The sequence below is a fragment of the Colias eurytheme genome, chromosome 5 (genome assembly GCF_061535395.1).
Source record: "Colias eurytheme isolate Ceu_HAF_F1 chromosome 5, ilColEury1 Martin Lab GWU primary, whole genome shotgun sequence".
In the NCBI taxonomy this organism is placed as follows: domain Eukaryota; kingdom Metazoa; phylum Arthropoda; class Insecta; order Lepidoptera; family Pieridae; genus Colias; species Colias eurytheme.
Genome location: NC_142984.1, coordinates 1,807,156 through 1,823,441, shown reverse-complemented (window position 1 = coordinate 1,823,441; position 16,286 = coordinate 1,807,156). Strand labels below are relative to the sequence as shown.

General features: G+C 33.0%; 1 protein-coding gene across 1 annotated transcript in view; it reads left to right on the top strand.

The window, feature by feature from the left end:
• The first annotated feature begins 2,939 nt into the window (after positions 1–2,939).
• Positions 2,940–16,286, top strand: part of LOC149908293 (cadherin-AgCad1-like) — a 36,408-nt gene continuing 23,061 nt past the window's right edge. Inside the window, exons 1-18 of the mRNA XM_090102190.1 lie at positions 2,940–3,062; positions 4,785–4,875; positions 5,399–5,473; positions 5,789–5,947; positions 7,027–7,135; positions 8,220–8,367; positions 8,693–8,929; positions 9,745–9,943; positions 10,252–10,544; positions 10,837–11,010; positions 11,565–11,758; positions 12,010–12,127; positions 12,329–12,430; positions 13,019–13,188; positions 13,711–13,886; positions 14,283–14,457; positions 14,816–15,008; positions 15,648–15,789. Coding sequence (XP_089958316.1) covers positions 3,042–3,062; positions 4,785–4,875; positions 5,399–5,473; positions 5,789–5,947; positions 7,027–7,135; positions 8,220–8,367; positions 8,693–8,929; positions 9,745–9,943; positions 10,252–10,544; positions 10,837–11,010; positions 11,565–11,758; positions 12,010–12,127; positions 12,329–12,430; positions 13,019–13,188; positions 13,711–13,886; positions 14,283–14,457; positions 14,816–15,008; positions 15,648–15,789 — 2,776 coding nt within the window. The 5' untranslated portion in view covers positions 2,940–3,041. The remainder of the gene's footprint in view (positions 3,063–4,784; positions 4,876–5,398; positions 5,474–5,788; positions 5,948–7,026; positions 7,136–8,219; positions 8,368–8,692; positions 8,930–9,744; positions 9,944–10,251; positions 10,545–10,836; positions 11,011–11,564; positions 11,759–12,009; positions 12,128–12,328; positions 12,431–13,018; positions 13,189–13,710; positions 13,887–14,282; positions 14,458–14,815; positions 15,009–15,647; positions 15,790–16,286) is intronic.

Here is a 16,286-nt window from a genome sequence, read left to right as displayed (position 1 = left end):
GATGCGTTTTTGCTCTGGCGGTCAAAAGGTTAAAAATATTTTGGTAAAAACTGACCAAGTGAACTAACCCAATAGTAACTAACGTACCTAATTAATTAACATTTGAGTAACTTAGGCACAATATTAAAAATATACACATGCGTAAAATAAAAAAGCTTACTTGTAAAACTTTCCCTGTCTCGATATGAATCACACAAACTCCGCTGACTGACTATAAATGCACGAGAGACACTGGTGTCTGTGTTGCTATCACTGTATAATGTATAATCACTGTTTACCCGTTAATTAGATGTGAACTATGGACGTTTGATACGTGCACGTTGAGGGAAATGTTTGAAAGTGTTTGCGTCTTTATTGTTAATTTGTAATTTTATGTTCAATTTTAGGGAGCGAAAATTAAAATTTTGCTATTCATGCATTTCTATTTATAATTTTCTAGAACTTACATAGGTACTTACTTTAAATGTTATATATTGAACGAGAATTATGACGTTGGGCATAAATTTAATTTTTTTTTATAAATAAATTAAAAAATATATATCTATAATATTCCCATTTATTAATATATATGCATATTATATATGCATAATGAAGTGGTAGGCTACTTGATTGAATAAAAAATAACCAACGAATGAAAATCCGCTATAAGTACCTAGGTATATAAATTATTGTAAATGTTAGAAATAATTCACGTTTTTACAGTACCTAGTTAGTATTTAATTTGAATTGGATTGTCCTAAGATCAAAGTTCAATGTAAATTTTCCCCGCCCTAGCATTTCTTTTGAGTTCATAAAAAGTTTCAGTTAATGAAACGAATGCATGATTTGCACTGAATCCAACAAGATTTCAAATAAAATAAATTCGAACTTCTATTTATCGATAATCTTATCCATATATCTACATATTTCTATAACACCAAACTAATTTATATTATGTATTAGTATTATTCATTCTTTGTAAAGTTTTTAACCTTTGTGAGATAGATAAATAAATGTTTTTATTTTTATTTTATTAATTTTAATGAATTCGCACTATCTACTAATTATCTGGATGCCATATATTTTACAGCTATATCTAATATCTATAAAAAGTAACAGGTATATTTTTCTAGATAATAAAAAATCGGCGACAGTCTATACAATTCGGCTTCGGAAAGACATATTTTGATAACATGCCTACATTTAAAGCTGTTTGTTTTCTCATATAGCTGATAATAATTATTAATCATCGCTTTTTAGAAGTTATAATCAAGTTATAATGACATGTTTGCCCTATAGATGTGGTGACGTCACATTCTGAATTTCTAATCACTACATAGTTTCAAGTGGTTTCAAGCAAAGTCGCTTATAATATGGGAATCCGGAATCACTATTTTTTTACGTCGTTATACCTCTAGATAATATTAACAAAACGCTAAGAGCTGTAATCCCTTACAGCTTGTCCGTCACGGCGGACCTTGTCGAAATATGGTATGAAAGGTAAAAGATTTGAGTTGTCGGTATTACCAAAACATTACATATATTCTCAGTACCTATCGACTTGTTAGATACTTCTTATCTACCTAACCTTTACATACGACTTCCCGACGCCTTTGAGTCCAAATATAGAGCAAGTTTTCCCGAACCAGTCGCAGGAACTCAATTTTGCAAACTTACCTTCTATATCGTCTTTACCCTCGTTGCCAACACATGTGCATAGAAAAAGAAGACTCAGACAACCATCAGTTGTGACAAAAAAGAGACCCAAGCAAATTCAAAAGCTTTCCCTCTCTTACAAATGGAAACAGAGTACCTTTTTGTATAGAGCCCAGATAGAAGATACTGCAGTAGTTGAAGATCCTCCCGTAGTACGTTCACCTTTAGATTACTTTTTTTCACAGTTTCTTTGTACTTTTATAAAAAATAAAGGCTCTTTTACTATTATATTCTTTTACTTTATACTATGCAACTTCTTTCACGTATTCGATTAAGTCCGCTAGGACGGACAAGTCATTTTTACTAAGATTCGATAATGTCCGGTGTGGCGGACATCGCTTTTCTCCATAAGGGTGGGGGGTAGATTTTTTTTTCTTTTTTTGGAGGTTTAGAAAAACCATGGAAACTAGGTTATACAATAAAATTTTAATAAGTTTACTATCACCTTCTCTGTCGAAATAAGGGTTAAAAAGCCGCGTAGTATTGTATTGCTAACTTTTCATTAAATCAATTATCCAACTAAAATTTGTAAATAACCAGAAAGCTCCAGGCAGAAAAATTTTCTGGTTGAAAAATCTTTCAGATTAACAATATCTCGTCCAAATTTTAGCTAAATGGCACATTATATTATTTTACATGAAAAAATCGTAGGCACAACTAATACCTATTTCATTTCCGGATATTAATGTAGCCTACCCTTAGAGTATGTACCTATTAGCATAGCTAATACATAGGTACTCTAAGAGCCTACCAGTTACCACTTCAGAATATAATTCTATGATAAAGCCACGCTTTTAAGTATTATTACATAGAATGCTCATAGTGGGAATTTATTTTAAGCTAAGTTTTAATTTTTATGTAAAATAGGGGAGCGATTGGCCACGATCTCCCTTTTTTTATAGTGGGGAAATCTTCCAAAGATACCCACGGCCCCCGGGGAAAGAGCCGTGAGTTATGTCGGATTCTTACCGACTAAAGCCCACTGTGTTCCATCTAGCCGCTTTAATGATGGGGCCGCGGGTATTGGTTGGAATTCTTCCGCGACAGATGGTAAACTGAGATGTTGTCTAAGATGGAACGCGCTTCCCTAGAATGTACATTCAGTTCGATTTGCATATTAAAGGCTCCTTATCAAATCATAATATACTTCATATTAACTGATAATCACCTTTGTTCCTGTAGTTAATCGATGAAAATAATTTATCATTATCAAGGAATCTTATCGATAATGTGTCATTACAATACATTGATATTCAGTCTGAATTTATCCATTGTGAAATAAGTTTTTTATTTGTTGGGTTTTGTGGTATTTGTGAAATAATTTCTACGTAACATTTTGGATTTTTATGCGTGCTGTTTTCTTTCTGGTAAGCAGTGTCTCTTTTCTCGTCGGTTGTGTATGTGATTTTAGAGTCCTAACTTCTAGATAATTCTATACTTACAAAAATAGTGATAATTATTGAAAATGTTGATAGTTATTATACCAATCCTATAGAATAATATTATATGACTACTCCATTATTGGCGTGTGGTTATCGATATACCTTGTTCTTCTCTCTCTCCTTTTTTTAAGCGGCCCCCGGGTAAGGAGCCGTGCGTTATGTCGAATTCTTACCGACTAAACCCCACTGTGTTCCATCTAGGGCCGAGGGTATTGGTTGGAATTCTTCCGCGACTTGGAATTCTCTCTCTCCTAACAAAATCATAAATACAATACTATTGTAGGCAAATAATTGATAAAGTTAATTTCTTTATTAGATTCTTATGATTAACAGAAAAGTACCTACATATTATGAGCTTTTAAATTGTTTGCAATTATGCGTATTGCATAGGCCATAGGCCAAGATGTAGATACCTATAATATTATTTGTTTTATTTAGACTCCTTGATAAAATGTATAATCAGAAAAGATAAAATCGCAAATTAAAATTCCACAATCAAGGATAAATAAATATCTAAATTCTTGGAATTCATTCTTGAAAAATTATTAATCTTAAGTTAATCAATGAAAAAAACATAATTTTCCGAACATTTTGATATTGCACGCCTCATAAGCGAAGCGTTGAGGTGGGTACTACTGTCACTTCGCGCAAAACATCTGATTTTTCAAACTTAAAATGTCTTTATGTATCATACATTGCACTTGTAAGATAATACATACACACACATATTAAGAAAAAACACTATTTTTAACATTCATGATATTTTTGATGTCATTTTTAAAAAAGTTCTGTCTTGGACGTCCGTGTGTCTGTATGTGCGGAGGATTTTCTTGTTAACACGATAGCGACCGAAATACTTTACTAATCGAGTCTTTTTTTAGGGTTCCGTAGCCAAAATGGCAAAAACGGAACCCTTATAGTTTCGTCATGTCCGTCTGTCCGTCTGTCCGTCTGTCCGTCTGTCACAGCCGATTTACTCGGAAACTATAAGTACTACAGTGATGAAATTTGATGGGAATATGTGTTGTATGAACCGCTACAAAAATATGACACTAAATAGTAAAAAAAAGAATTGGGGGTGGGGCCCCCCATACATGTAACTGAGGGATGAAATTTTTTTTTTCGATGTACATACCCGTGTGGGGTATCAATGGAAAGGTCTTTTAAAATGATATAAAGTTTTCTAAAAAACATTTTTCTTAAAGTGAACGGTTTTTGAGATATCAGCTCTCAAAGTCGTAAAAAGTATGTCCCCCCCCCCTCTATTTTTATAACTACGGGGTATAAAATTCTAAAAAAAATAGAGGTGATGCATGCTAATTAACTCTTTCAACGATTTTTGGTTTGATCAAAGTATCTCTTATAGTTTTTGAGATAGGTTGATTTAACTGTAATTTATTATATTTGCTGCTACGGAACCCTTGGTGCGCGAGCCCGACTCGCACTTGGCCGGTTTTTTTTCTCTTACGCTTGAGTATGCTCAGGAATAGAACCCTTTCATTTTTCAGGGTCTGATTCGATGTGGTTTAATTGTTATTAAATAAACAAAAAATAATTAATAAATAATTATTAAAAAAAAATTATGAGGCGTGCACTTTTGGATTTTCCAAACTATTTTTATATAATAACAAATGATGTTTATTTCAGAAAAGTGGTATAACATGCAACATGGAGACATTAATATGGTTACTATTAATGGTTATGATACTTCAAAATGACCACTCGGTTAATGGCCAAGGTAAATTAATTCTATTAAATGATAACAAAAGGTTTCATTTCTTAGATACACATACGAAATTTGCGTTTTTATAGCCTCGTATCACTACTATAGATTATTTCAAAAATATTTAGCATTATTATCTTGTGACGTAGGATCATAATATTAAGACGCCTTATTTAATTGAGACTGGGTCCATTTTTTTTGTTTTTGATCATTGAGATAATATGGAGACGACACCGCCTACATCACTTATGTTCCACTCAACATACGTCATGTGACGTATGTTGAGCGGTATTTTTTAATGGCTTTAAAGTGAAACGCATCAAATATGCATTCGTGTGTGTTACGATATTGCACAAATAATACAAATAATACGGAAAAGTGCAAAGGAATAACTTTCATCGTTAAGCACCTTACTAGATAATCATTTTTAAAACTTAGTTAGAGCAAAAAAATGGCGCACAGATTTTGTTCGTGGTGTCTCCTCCATACGTAGTAATATTATCTCAATGTTTTTGATATGGTTTTTTTAAACTTTTAGAACCAGAACGATGTGGCTATATGATACATATACCACGTCTGCCGAGACCAGACCTGCCAGAATTAGATTTTGAGGGTAAGTGTGAATTATAATTACAAAGTACATTTATTTTTTTTATTCAAATAGGATTTTTATCAAGATGTAATTATATGAGTTATCGAACTACAAATGACTGTTGACTCATTCCTTTGATTTACTTTCTCAAATGAAGTGGGTAGTAGATAATTATTCTCTAAAATTTTAACTCAGATACACCACCGTGGTAATACAGTATGTAATAACAAAAAACCGCTTAAAAATATTTTATTTCTAGACGTTCGACGAAGTATATTATTCTGAATACCAACCACAATTATTTCCTATTTTTACCTCTTATTTTCCATTTCACAGGTATACCATGGAGTGAACGCCCCTTAGTCCCTGCTCCTGACAGGGAAGATGTATGTATGGACGCGTATTACCCCAGAACGGCTATATCTGGTACACAAATTATTTATATGGAAGAAGAGATAGTTGGCGATGTTGCTATTGCCACATTAAATTATAAAGGTGAGAATAGAGGATTTTAGATTGTATAAAATTCTAGCAACTCATCCCAGCTCCGCCCGGGCTGACCCAGCATAAAACCGAAATAAAATAATATAGCCTATGTTCCTCCCTATAGAATGAAACGTAAATAAAGGAGAATGGCCATGAAAGTATGGACCACAGTATAGTGTTGCGTCAATGCCAGAGGGGTTTTGGAGGGTTCTTCGATATTCAAAAGATTTTTACCAATTGATTTTTTTGTGATAAAAACAGGGGTTTTCAAGATATTGAGAAAAATATGAAATAACCTCAAAACTTAAATAACCCCGATTTAGTTAGGTTTATGTGTGGTTTAGGTAGCATTTTATCGTCCGAAGGTTATTTTTCGTTCAACATATTTTATCTATGCGTAGAACTTATGCTTTCAGACAACTTGTTGTTTGAATCATTTTTTCACTACATATTCGAAGAAAGAAACAAATAAGAAATAACTGGTTACCTACCAAGCTATGTCATAATAATATTTTTTTTATATATATTTACATATTTACACATACATTATTTAACTTCACTGTCTATGTTAAAACAACCTACAGTGTATAAACAATACCTTAAAGAGTGATTTTAATATGTTAATTGATATTTTTGTAATTTAATGAAAACAATAACACACAATAAAACACTTAGCTATTTGTAAATGTAATAATAGTTACCGCTTGGTTACCGATGTAAGCGGTAATGGATACTAAATCTATGGTAACGGATCTAAACAATAATTACATGTCTTATTAGATTTTACAAAACATTCCCTGTTCAAAATATATTTTCCGATGGTAAGAAGGCCTCTAAATTGCCGAGATTTTTTTTAATAGTATTGTTATCTTGATGCATGAGAAAAACCAGTACCAAAAATGGGCATTCTCCTTTACATCCATCATCAAAAGTTTAATTCATCAGGTACAACTTTTGTCGTAGTGATAAATGGCCATCGATATTTACCCATCGAATAGAACAATTATTGTTTTAAAAAATGAGTTATCGTAGTTTGGTTTCATTATTTACAAATTTAATGGAAAAATGCCTACTATTAATAATTACAGGTACTGAAACACCGAGAATTCTTCAGCCTCTGCTATCAGGGTCGTTCGCAATGTTAGGGCCTGTTGTACGAAATGTTGATGGTAACTGGAAACTAATTATAACTCAAAGGTTTGTATTGCTATTGTTAACAATTTTTATATATGAATTTTATTCAGACTTTTACTCTATATTGGATTCATGTATTATAAGTTATATATTTATAGATTTCCCCACATTTATACTGTTATTCTTTGTTGCCTCCTTTAATAAAATATTCAAAGTTTTATATAATAACGGCCTTACTTGTTTGGAACATTATTCTTTTAAATTAAATATTCATCTCTCTTAAAACCAGTATCCATCTATGTTTATTCATCATCATCATCATCATGTACTACCTCCTCTAGATGCCAATAGAGTGAGTGAGGTAGTACATGATGATGATATTAAATCAATATCTTCTTATATATAAAAATGAATCGCAAAATGTGTTGGTAAGCGCATAACTCGAGAACGGCTGAACCGATTTCGATAATTCTTTTTTTATTATATTCCTTGAAGTACGAGGATGGTTTTTATGTAGAGAAAACGTAAATATGTACCACGGGCGAAGCCGGGGCGGACCGCTAGTTCATAATATATCCATACTTAATATTATAAATGCGAAAGTAACTCTGTCTGTCTATCTGTTACTCAATCACGCCTTAACTACTGAACCAATTTGCATGAAATTTGGTATAGAGATATTTTGATATCCGAGAAAGGACATAGGCTACTTTTTATCCCGGGAAATAGGATAGGTTTTATCCCGGAAATCCCACGGGAACGGGAACTATGCGGGTTTTTCTTAGACTGCGCGGGCGAAGCTGCGTGTGGAAAGCTAGTTTATTATAATATAGAACATTGGGATGGGTTATAGAATCTCATTTTCTTATAAAAGCAATATCCAATTTATTATCATCATCACAGACAGGACTACGAAACCGGTGAGATACGGAGGCTCTGGTGATCACTGTCACGTTAGAGATAGTCAATATTGATGATAATGCTATCATTCATACATTACTATAGATATACATCGCAATCTCTCTAGCAACCAATATCCTTATCATCATAATCATCATCTACAACTTCATTCGTTACATTAGCATATATTGGAACATCCCGAGCTCTCTACAAACCAATATCCAAATATTGATCATCATCATCACAGACAGGACTACGAGACAGAGGTGATGCGCAGCTACATGCTGGAGGTGGAGGTGCCGGGGGAGGCTCTGGTGGTCACTGTCACCTTGCAAATAGTCAATATTGATGATAATGCGCCGATCATACATATATTGGACCCGTGTGTTGTGCCTGTAAGTTTTCGTGGTTAAAAGAAAATTTTCCTATTGGGTGTTTGTTGTTCAACTTTTGATTAAATTTGTTTTAAAAATCCTTACATTTACCGTAAACAGGTTCGCATTTTACTGATAATAATCGCTAGGTACTATTTCTTTGCTACTAAACCAATGAAAGTTGCCTCTAAGGAAAAGGCATTTTTGTCAAATTTTATTAATTTGTCTTCAAATGCTATTAAATTGCTTACCTTGATGATCTCCATTTATTGACATTCCCAATAACTTTAAAACGACAAAAACGTAAACTACCCTCCCATCCAATAACATAACACACAATTCTCAGGAACTAAACGACCCAGGTCTCACAAGCTGTGTATACGAGGTCTCTGACGAAGACGGACAGATCAGCACCAGTGCGATGACCTTCGAGATCAGTAGTGATAGGAATGACGATAAAATATTCTACATGGTCGGGGGAAATATATCACCGGACTGGAAACGGATGACAATGACCGTAGGGGTCAATGCGACCCTCAATTTTGAGATGAACGCACTGCATATTTTTAGGGTTACTGCACTGGTAAGTTGGTGAAAGTTGCAAGCTTATATTGTTGCTCTTTGTTATGTAAATGTGTTAAAAAACGTTAATTTATATTTAACTACACATTTTAATTTCTTAATGTTTCTTGATCGATAGTCAATTTGAACTTAACATTATTTTGAAATCACGCCTACGCTTAGAAAATTTCTTATAACAGGTTTTTAACTAAGGCTGACCGGAAATAAACTAAAATAATTTGGAAAATCCAAAAGTGCACGCCTCATAATTTTTTTTTAATAAATATTTATTAATTATTATTTTTGTTTATTTAATAACAATTAAACCACATCGAATCAGACCCTGAAAAATGAAAGGGTTCTATTCCTGAGCATACTCAAGCGTAAGAGAAAAAAAAAAGACTCGATTAGTAAAGTATTTCGGTCGATATCGTGTTAACAAGAAAAAGGATCCGCACATACAGACACACGGACGTCCAAGACAGAACTTTTTTTAAACTGTTTTTTAACTAGTTTAAATAACAAAAATGACATCAAAAATATCATGAACGTTAAAAATAGTGTTTTTTCTTAATATGTGTGTGTATGTTTTATCTTACAAGTGCAATGTATGATACATAAAGACATTTTAAGTTTGAAAAATCAGATGTTTTGCGCGAAGTGACAGTAGTACCCACCTCAACGCTTCGCTTATGAGGCGTGCAATATTCTTCAGCTTTTTACTCCTCATAATAATTTCGAAATGATTAACCTGAAATATCTATAGTCTATATACATGATTTAACATTGAAAATTGTTGCTTCATTCACGAATTTTCTGAACCAAAATCTTTTCCAGGATTCTCTCCCAAACACCCACACAGTAACTCTCATGGTACAAGTAGACAACGTAGAACACCGTCCTCCACGATGGATTGAGATCTTCGCGGTGCAACAGTTTGATGAGAAGACCGCAAAGAACTTCAGTATCCTGGCCATAGATGGGGATACTGGGATCATGAGACCGATATATTATAAGATTGAAACTCAGCCGGAAGGTATATGGAAAAATTTTATAGTGTTGGTCAGAATTTGTTGATTGCGTATTTAGTGCCTTATGTATTTAATTATTTTTGAAAAACCATAGACATTTTTTTAAAGTTGTTCAATAATTAATTTGCTTAGTTTTGTTTTTATAATTCTTTGGCTAATAGTTGTTGCTTTTCTATGCAAATATCTAATAGCCTTGATCTAACAAGTGTCAAAAATTGTTTAATTAAAAAAATTGTTTAATTTTATTTGATAGCGGAATAAGTTTAATCCATCAGCTAATTCAACAAAATCATAAATACATATTCACTTTCAGACGCAGAATACTTTGACATCGAAACAATAGGTGACGGAGACAGTGGAGGCATCCTCATAGTAAAACCTATCAATCGAGATTTGCTTCAACGGGAACTATTCCCGATATCGATTACAGCTTATAAAAGCAATAATGAATCACTTTACACTACTAACAATGTAGTTATTATCATTGATGATGTTAATGATAATAAACCTGAACCAATACATGAGGAATACACTGTTTATATTATGGAAGAAACGGCACTGACATTAAATTTCGATAAGGAATTTGGTTTTCATGATATTGATTTGGTTAGTATCATTTATTGTATTTCTAAGGTTCGAGCGTAAAAAGATTTTACTTTTGATATATTCCCAATTCAATTATTTTGTTTTGCCTTCAGTTATAGTATGTTTTGTTCTTCGATTTGTTTTTTTTTTTTCATTATGTAAAACAAGCCTACCATAGTGAATAGCCTACCATAAAAAAAACAACAACATGAAATCTACAAAGTTATCTTTTACGTTAGGTAGTCAATTTATTAAACCATTTCTTCATAAAACAAAACGAAAAAATTCAACTTAACAATTAAAATATTTCCAGGGAGAAAACGCTCAATACACAGTGCGTCTAGAAAGCGATTACCCTCCTGGAGCGGCTAGTGCTTTCTTCATAGCTCCAGAGGTTGGTTACCAGAGACAAACCTTCATTATGGGCACACAGAACCATAGCATGCTGGACTTCGAAGTACCAGAGTTCCAGAAGATACGGTTAAAGGTTGGTAAATTATAAATACTAAGTACGTTAAAAATCTTAGCTTTTTTTAAATGTGTCAAAATGTATTGTCATAACGTGATCCAGCTCAAAGCCTTTCTAAAACTCTTTCAAAACTAAATCGAACTTAAACTACAACAGTTAAAACTCATATCTGGATGAATTTGTATAAATACGTCGTCAAGATAAGGAAATGTTCTCGCATATATCATAACTTTTTGCTTATCTACATGTGATCATTAGATTTTTACTAATAATGTACCACTCCAACAACATTCTAATAAATTTTAATCTTTTATAGAATTTGAACACACATTGACTTCATTTTTCCAAATCCTACAAGTATTTTTATTTGATAATATTCTCTTTGTCAATCTATTACGTATTGTTGTAGTATATTACTTGTAATAAGTTTATGAAAGTGCTTCTTCATCATAAATCTTGTGTAAATTTCTAATATCGATACATTTTTTTTATTTTTATGAGCAATTAGCTGTACCCACTGTGCTGAATAAAACCAGACAATTTATATGACTATTATTATTTTTTAATTAAAGGTAATAGCCACAGACATGAACCGACCAGACTTCGTAGGAGTAGCAATAGTAAACATAAACCTTATAAACTGGAATGATGAATCTCCCATATTTGAACGATCGAGCCTCGAGGTCTCGTTCGATGAGACGGAGGGAGAGGGATACTTTGTAGGCAATTTGAGAGCGAATGATCGGGATATTGATGATGCTGTTGTGTGAGTATTTGTATTATATTTTGCGCTTATTTTATTAACGTATTATTTATTAGTGCAGTATTTATAGTACTATTTTAATGTCAAATGATACTTTTAATACTGTTGTCGATATTAATTTCACTGCTGGCTTCAATACTAATGTGTGTAGTTTAAAGCTGTGTATTACTGCACTGCGGTACTGAATGATAGAGCTTATTTTATTTCAATATGGAAATATAGCGGTGATTTTTACAATAACTTTTGTTTTTCAGCCATTCTCTTTTGGGAAACGCACAAAACTACCTCCGCATAGACCAGGATACAGGCGATATATTCGTGTCTATGGACGAAGCGTTTGATTATCATCGACAAAACGAAATGTTTGTTCAGGTATTGCAGTTACTATTTAAACAGTCTGTCTGAATTGGTACAAATTATAAAAAAATGTGACTGAATGTGAGGTTTTAGATCCTCTTCCGTCAGTATTCCCGACAGTTGTTTTTTTTTTTGGTTTGGACGGTATCCTATGAAAAACAAAATACGTATATTTTAGTGTAATAGAGCATGTTACTATATAATCTTTTTGTCCAGGTCCACGCTATAGACACGTTGGGCGAGCCCTACAACACAGACACTTCGCAACTCATTATTAAACTAAACGATATTAACAACACGCCACCTAGTCTCACTTTGGTAAGATTTTTTCGTAGTGTAGATTGATTTTTTTACACGTTTTAAATATCAATATCTTTTACAGTATTTGTATTTTCAACAATGAAACAAGGTTATTTCTTTCCCTCTTATTGTGATAACATCCAATTGCCATAAAATAAAGGACATTGTATAATATTATTCTAGAAATTCTCTCATTGTAGAAAGAGCTTAATTTTGAGGACGAATATTTTCATAACTGTCAGTCCACTTTACAATTTTGCTTCTTTTACAATTTTACCTTGATTTCATTTGTTTTGTAGATGTTTCACCCTCATAAATTTTATACTTATGGTTTGCACATGTAGTATGATAAATAGATTTAGGATTATTAATTAACTAGCTTCCGCCCACGACTTTGTACGTGCATCCCCGTTTTTCCCCGTTCCCGCAAGAATTTAGGGAAATCCTTTCTTAGCGGATACCTACGTCCTAACATCTACCTGCATGCCAAATTTCAGCCCGATACGTCCAGTGGTTTGGGCTGTGCGTTGATAGATCACTATATCAGTCACCTTTGAGTTTTATATATATAAGATTTCCTGCAATGAATTTAATTACTCTTTCTAGCCTCGTAGAAGTCCAGAAGTAGAGGAAAACGTGCCACAAGGCTACGTGATCACAGAAAACATACAAGCAACTGACCCGGATACAACCGCAGACTTGAAGTTTGAAATAGTATGGGATACTTCGTATGCTACTAAACAAGGGAGGGAAACGGATCCGAGGGAGTATCATAAGTATGGATTATTTGTTTATTTTCTTTTTAACATTTTTGTAAAAAAATATGAAAAATAGCTTATGAATGACAAAGTTATAATTTTGAATTTTTTTTTGTCAAAAATATGATATGGTGGATTTTACGGTTTCAGTTGTCGGTTAAAACAAGGAAGAATATATATGAAAACTTACATAAAAAAATATAAATTACTAATTTATTTATTATTTATTTATTATTAAGACCCCTTTATAAAATCTTGGATACTTATATCTAGATTGCTTAACTAGTTCATTTCAATAAAGTTCCATATTTATAAAAGAACCCTTACATAAAAATAACTGAACTACCTGCAATTGTTTGAAGTGAAACTTCTTTAGGCGCGTTGAGTGTAAATTTCAAGGTCGCGTCATGGCAATACCGTAACTTCACATAGAAAAGCGATGATTTTGGTATCTTTGAATCTTGCCAAAGAAGTTTCACTTCTGACACGTGTGCTCGGCACACACGCTCTTTTTTTACATATATGTGTTTTTTTTTGCAGTTGCGTCGAAATAGAAACCCTATATCCCTATAACCACACGAGATCTGCCATAGGAAGAGTAGTCGTTAAGGAAATCAGAGACAATGTGACAATAGACTATGAAATGTTTGAGATGCTGTACCTCACTGTGAGGGTGGTGGACAGGAATACGGAAATTGGCGATGATTATGATGAGTGTGAGTTTATTTTGGTAAATTATTTTATTAATTAAAGTATAAAAGTCCTGTATTGATTGTATTAACTAGACTTGTATCGAAACCTAAGAATTGGGAACATTCAATTTGACGATAATCACTCTAATGACTTATGCGTGAAAAGCACTCGTTACTAATCTGGAAAAAAAATTGCACCAAACACTAACAATTTACTAGACAACCAACTAACTAACAACTAAACTGAATTAAAAGAATGTTATTAAATCAGCTTATAAAGTCAAAGGTACACATAAAAACATAATGTACGTCATTCAGGAATGGTCCTCCTTTTTGGAACTAGATTAAGAAATTGAAAATATTTATACCTTACCTCTCTTCCCTAGCAATTAACTCATCTTAATTTTTTATGTATTTCAGTAACATTCACTCTAATAATAATAGATATGAACGACAATCCTCCAATATGGGCAGAAAATACTCTAACCCAAGCGTTCACAGTGAGAGAGAATTCTAGAAGCAACGTGGTGATTGGTTCTGTTCTAGCCACGGATATAGATGGGCCTTTGTATAACCAAGTACGGTATTTTATACGGTGAGTAATCTAAAAAATAATATTCACAGGTGCCTATTTTCTGTGTTCAAAAAATAGATGAAACATAAGGGAAGCAATATTTACAACGGTTCAAAAAAGACGTGGTCAATTATCCAAAAAAAATGTTATAAAATTACGATCATCTTGAGAATTGTACCAGAATTATAGGGGAATGAATATTTTTTATAAGCAATTCTACTAACTCCACTCATCAAACTGAAAAAATATATCCTGCGACATTATTTTTCGCACTTTGCAAGGGCAAAGCCCAGTCTGTAATACAAAAGATTTTTTACAGACAAATCATGGTTTTTATAACAAACAAATTTGATTTTTTAAATAAAATATTGCATTTCAGCACACGAGAAGACACGCCAGAAAATCTAGTCAAAATAAACCTAATGACGGGCCAAATAACGGTCGACAAAGATAGTGCGATCGACGCAGATACGCCACCGCGGTATAACCTGCTGTATACAGTAGTGGCTACTGACCGCTGCCTCACTGAGGAATGCCCTCCAGACCCGAATTACCATGAAACCGAAGGGAATGTGAGTGATAGTGATTGTACTAGTGACTTTTTTTCGAAAAAATTGACGGTATTTGTAAGTTTTGGGAGTGAAATTTCTTTAGGTGCGTTAGAGTAAAATTTCTTGGCAATACCGTCACGTCATGGAGTAAGGTGACGATTTTGGTACCTTTGAATCTTGTTAAAGAAGTTTCACTTCTGACACGTGTTCTCGGCACACACGCTCTTTTTTAATCTTGGCGATGTTTAAAAGATTTTTTATGAGACATCGCATGTTAATCTTGCAATAAAAAGTCCAAAACATTATTTTTGAAAAAATATCACATTTAAGATTATAGTAATATCACATTGTATGAATGTAATACAAAACTGCTTCACTTTATACCTACCTACAATTTTAGTCCTCAAATCTGAATATAATCCATACTAATATTATAAATGCGAAAGTAACTCTGTCTGTCTGTCTGTTACTCAATCACGCCTTAACTACTGAACCAATTTGCATGAAATTTGGTATATTTTAGAGATATTTTGATACCCGAGAAAGGACATAGGATAGGTTTTATCCCGGAAATCCTACGGGAACGGAATTTTCTTTGAAAACGCGGGCGAAGCCGCGGGCGGAAAGCTAGTTGACAATAAGGCAAATATCTCTTTGCAGATAACAATAGCGATACAGGACACAAACAACAAAGTGCCATATCCAAACACACAGGAGTTTCTTGAAGTGGTGTATATTTACGAGAACGCTACTAGTGGTGATGAAGTGGTCAAACTAATGTCCAAAGATTATGATAGAGATGGTGAGTTTTGATAGTCTTCTCCAGGAATTATTTACAGAAATCTTAGTTTATTTCCTAACTACTCTATTGTTTATACCAAGTGGAGTATTAGAGTAAGAAATCGTTATTGACATTGCAAGAGTAATTTTTAAAATTGTTAAAATTGTTATGTTGCTTATACTTTATAAGTTTATAGGGATTCATACTGGCATCCAATTTCATTTTTTAGTTGGCCGTTTCTCAAAATAATATTTTCGTCTTTTAAAATGAAAAATGAATCAAGTACAATTGATTATTCTGCAGTTCCTATGTATATCCTATTTATAGTTCCGATTTATCCCCTATAAAATTTATTTACCTACAAAACAGTAAACTATACTAATATTATAAAGCTGAAGAGTTTGTTTGTTTGAACGCGCTAATCTCAGGAACTACTGGTCCGATTGGAAAAATTATTTCGGTGTTAGATAGCCCCTTCATCGAGGAAGGCTTTATATCATCACGCTAAGACCAACAGG